At 40.5% G+C, this 3051-nt stretch overlaps 1 protein-coding gene across 1 annotated transcript in view; it reads right to left on the reverse strand.

Moving 5' to 3' along the window:
• The window catches only part of LOC106750492 (homeobox protein Hox-A1-like), a 12098-nt gene extending 9289 nt beyond the window's left edge, over positions 1–2809 (reverse strand). The window contains exon 1 of the mRNA XM_014630869.1: positions 1885–2809. Coding sequence (XP_014486355.1) covers positions 1885–2809 — 925 coding nt within the window. The remainder of the gene's footprint in view (positions 1–1884) is intronic.
• Between the last annotated feature and the right edge of the window lie 242 nt (positions 2810–3051).

Here is a 3051-nt window from a genome sequence, read left to right on the forward strand (position 1 = left end):
TAAATTTTTAATGGTTTAAGTGGTAATCTAGAGATTTATATTTAATTTACATTTAAATAGTTTAATAGTACTTTTAAATTAGTTTGAAATACATAATTTTCGTACCATTGAAACATTTTGATATGATTGAGTCTTTTTTGCATCTAAGTCATTAATTTTTTCTATACGCCAAATGAATATTTTCCATTTCATTCTTCGTGCGTACAATCTTATCTATCGAATGTTTGATTATCGTACAATCGTAAACGAAAGCCAAAGTGTAGAGTAAGATAATACGTGAGGTAAGTTTCCATTAGAAATATCTCGAGAGATATTGTAACAGAATCAATAAGCTCTATTTTACAAATAGTAATGCAAATCCATTACTCAAGTTGTGCTCTCAATTGAGAGATTTTAATGATGTTATAACCTTTTTCGGTAACAATTTTTTTATGTTTGTGGATAGTAAATTGAAAAGAAAATTTAAAATTATGGAGAAGAGACTATCACTCGATTGTTCATGCTCTTTTTTCCAAGATTATTTATAAATCTAATAAATTTAATTTAAATTCTTAATTATAAAGAATCGATTAAAAATCTTAAAAACCTTAAAAATCTATCAAAAATCTTAATTAAAGAAGATCTGTATTTAAATCATGTTATAATGTAGTTAACATTTTAAAGATGTTTTCCTTTTTTCCTCATCCTAATATTGTAAAAACTGGATTAAACAGCAAACACTCACATGATCAGGATGAAAATATTAAAAAGACGTGTCCACAGGTTAAGGGTTAAAGATACTTGATGAGATGTAAGAAAATCAACAAGAAACGTAGTAGCGAATCGCAAATTGCGCACATGATTAATGATTATAGAGCGAATCGAGATTACGTGTCACGTTTTATTAATTTTGATACAGATAGATCATCTGAAAGCCGACTATCTCGACAATTACGAAATAGCCTGTTACATTTTCTTTCTGACAAATTGTTTGTCTTGTTTATTAATTTTAACCTTTAGACAAGCGACGTCTTTTAGTCGACCCGTACAATTTCAAATTTATAACTTAATGAACTTTGAATCAATCTATAGATTTGTATCTAGAAAAATAATGTTATTCTTATTTTGCTACTACAGCAGTTTTCTGCAACATTTTTTTGTCAGCATTTTTCCCGAGCAAGTTTATTGAATCTATATCATCCGAGAAATAATTTATTTGCATACGGTTTCACGAAGAAACAAAAAATGGTGAAATATGTGATAATTGAGGTTAATTGAGTATCATCCTCGTAAAAATTGTTGATCTTTGATCAAGTGTTAGTCTAACACTACATCGATGTGTTGAATTTATGTAAAGTGCCCTCAACGAGACCCGATTGGATTAAATTATGCTTCCAGGAACTGAGGTTCCTTATTGCCCTGTTGGCGATCAACGGATAAACATTCTTTATGCGTTTTGAATGAGTCTTCTAATCGTCAAACAATTACGTTGCGTTACGACGTATCATTAAACGATAAAAATTGTATGTTATATTTTATGTAAATGAAAAAAAAAAGAATATTAGCATATTTCGCGTACGCATGTTGCATCTATTAAAGCGAAACTGTACGCACGATTTACGATATTCACGCGATAATAGTGAGAATAATCGTGACTGATTAAAATTGATATCGTCCCGAAGATGAGAGAGGCACGCTATCGGGCAATGATAGTTCCTCAAATAGCAGGCAGCACAAAAGATAGACTGTCGTGATTCTGCATCTTCGTACTTCGGGCTAATCAAGCGGTTTAACGAGTGGCTACCGGATCGCGTTCACAGAATACCTAATTTCACGGTAGTTTGCTCACTGTGCATAGGCGCCGACTCGGGCGGAAATTTCAGTGAAGCGCGGATACGGACTTACCGACTGGTTTCGGTACGTTTCGCTTGACCTGCATCCATTTGTACGTCGGCACTTGCGTCTGCTGTTGCTGCTGTTGCGGATGGTGCGGATGCTGCTGCTGATGATGGTGCCCGTGCTGATGCGGATGGCCGGACTGCTGCAGAACGTGATAGGTCGTCGCGTCCGTGTTCTCCTCCTTGTAATGCCCCGGCTGGTGCGCGGAGAACTCGCTCTGCCGAATCTGCGTGTGGTACTGCAAAGGCTCGTCCGACGACGGCAATTGGTGAAGATAGTTCGAGGTACCGCCAACGGCTATTTGGTAATCGGGGTCGTGATGGTGGTGGTGGTGGTGGTGATGACTAGAGGACTGATGATGAAGTTGCTGATCGTGCTCCGTTCTCGCGTGACTAGCTTGAGGTACTGTGGTTTGATGGAGGTTGGTGGCAGCTGGCGGCGGATGGTGATGGTGGTGATGGTGATGGTGATCGTCCCGGTAGGCGGACTGCTGAACGTGGTAGTTCTGGTGCGGGTCCACCGAGGTTACCGCGTGTTGCTGTTGATTCGTGTACGATGAGGACGCGTAATCCAGATTGGTGTAACTCAGACCGTTCTCCGAGGAGATTATCGCCGTAGTGGAGGCGCCATCCTCGTGGAGAACGGCGCCCGTCGGTGAGTAGAAGCCCTGAGGTGGCGTGCTGGACGACGCGCCCGACTCGGCGGTTGGGAAACTCTCCGAGGACGACGAGGAATACGGCGCCACTGCTGTCTGGGGGTAGTAATGAGTTGGAACTATCTCCGGGGAGGCTGGCACGGACACGTGACCGCCGACGGATGATGACTGGTGATGATGATGGTGATGATGATTTCCTTGACCCGAGAACACGTAGTTAGGGTATGAGTCAGGCTTGCCGTAGGTCCCGTACATGCCCATGTCCATCATCATCATCCTCGTAACGGAGAGACGAATGCATCAATTGACCATCCACGGTCTTGTATCGTTTTGCTCTCTCGACGTGTGATATTCAAAATGAACGGAACGAGAGAAGCGATCTCTACATCTCGCTGAGAATCGTGCACTCAACCGGTCACTTCAACATCGCACATATCGTGTCGAATGATGTTGTACTTGGGAGTTTTATCACCAGAACTATGAACTTTCGAAATCTGTCCGATTAATAAACGGATTCT

Source organism: Dinoponera quadriceps, unplaced genomic scaffold (assembly GCF_001313825.1).
Source record: "Dinoponera quadriceps isolate SergipeBrazil2010 unplaced genomic scaffold, ASM131382v1 scaffold5809, whole genome shotgun sequence".
Lineage (NCBI taxonomy): Eukaryota > Metazoa > Arthropoda > Insecta > Hymenoptera > Formicidae > Dinoponera > Dinoponera quadriceps.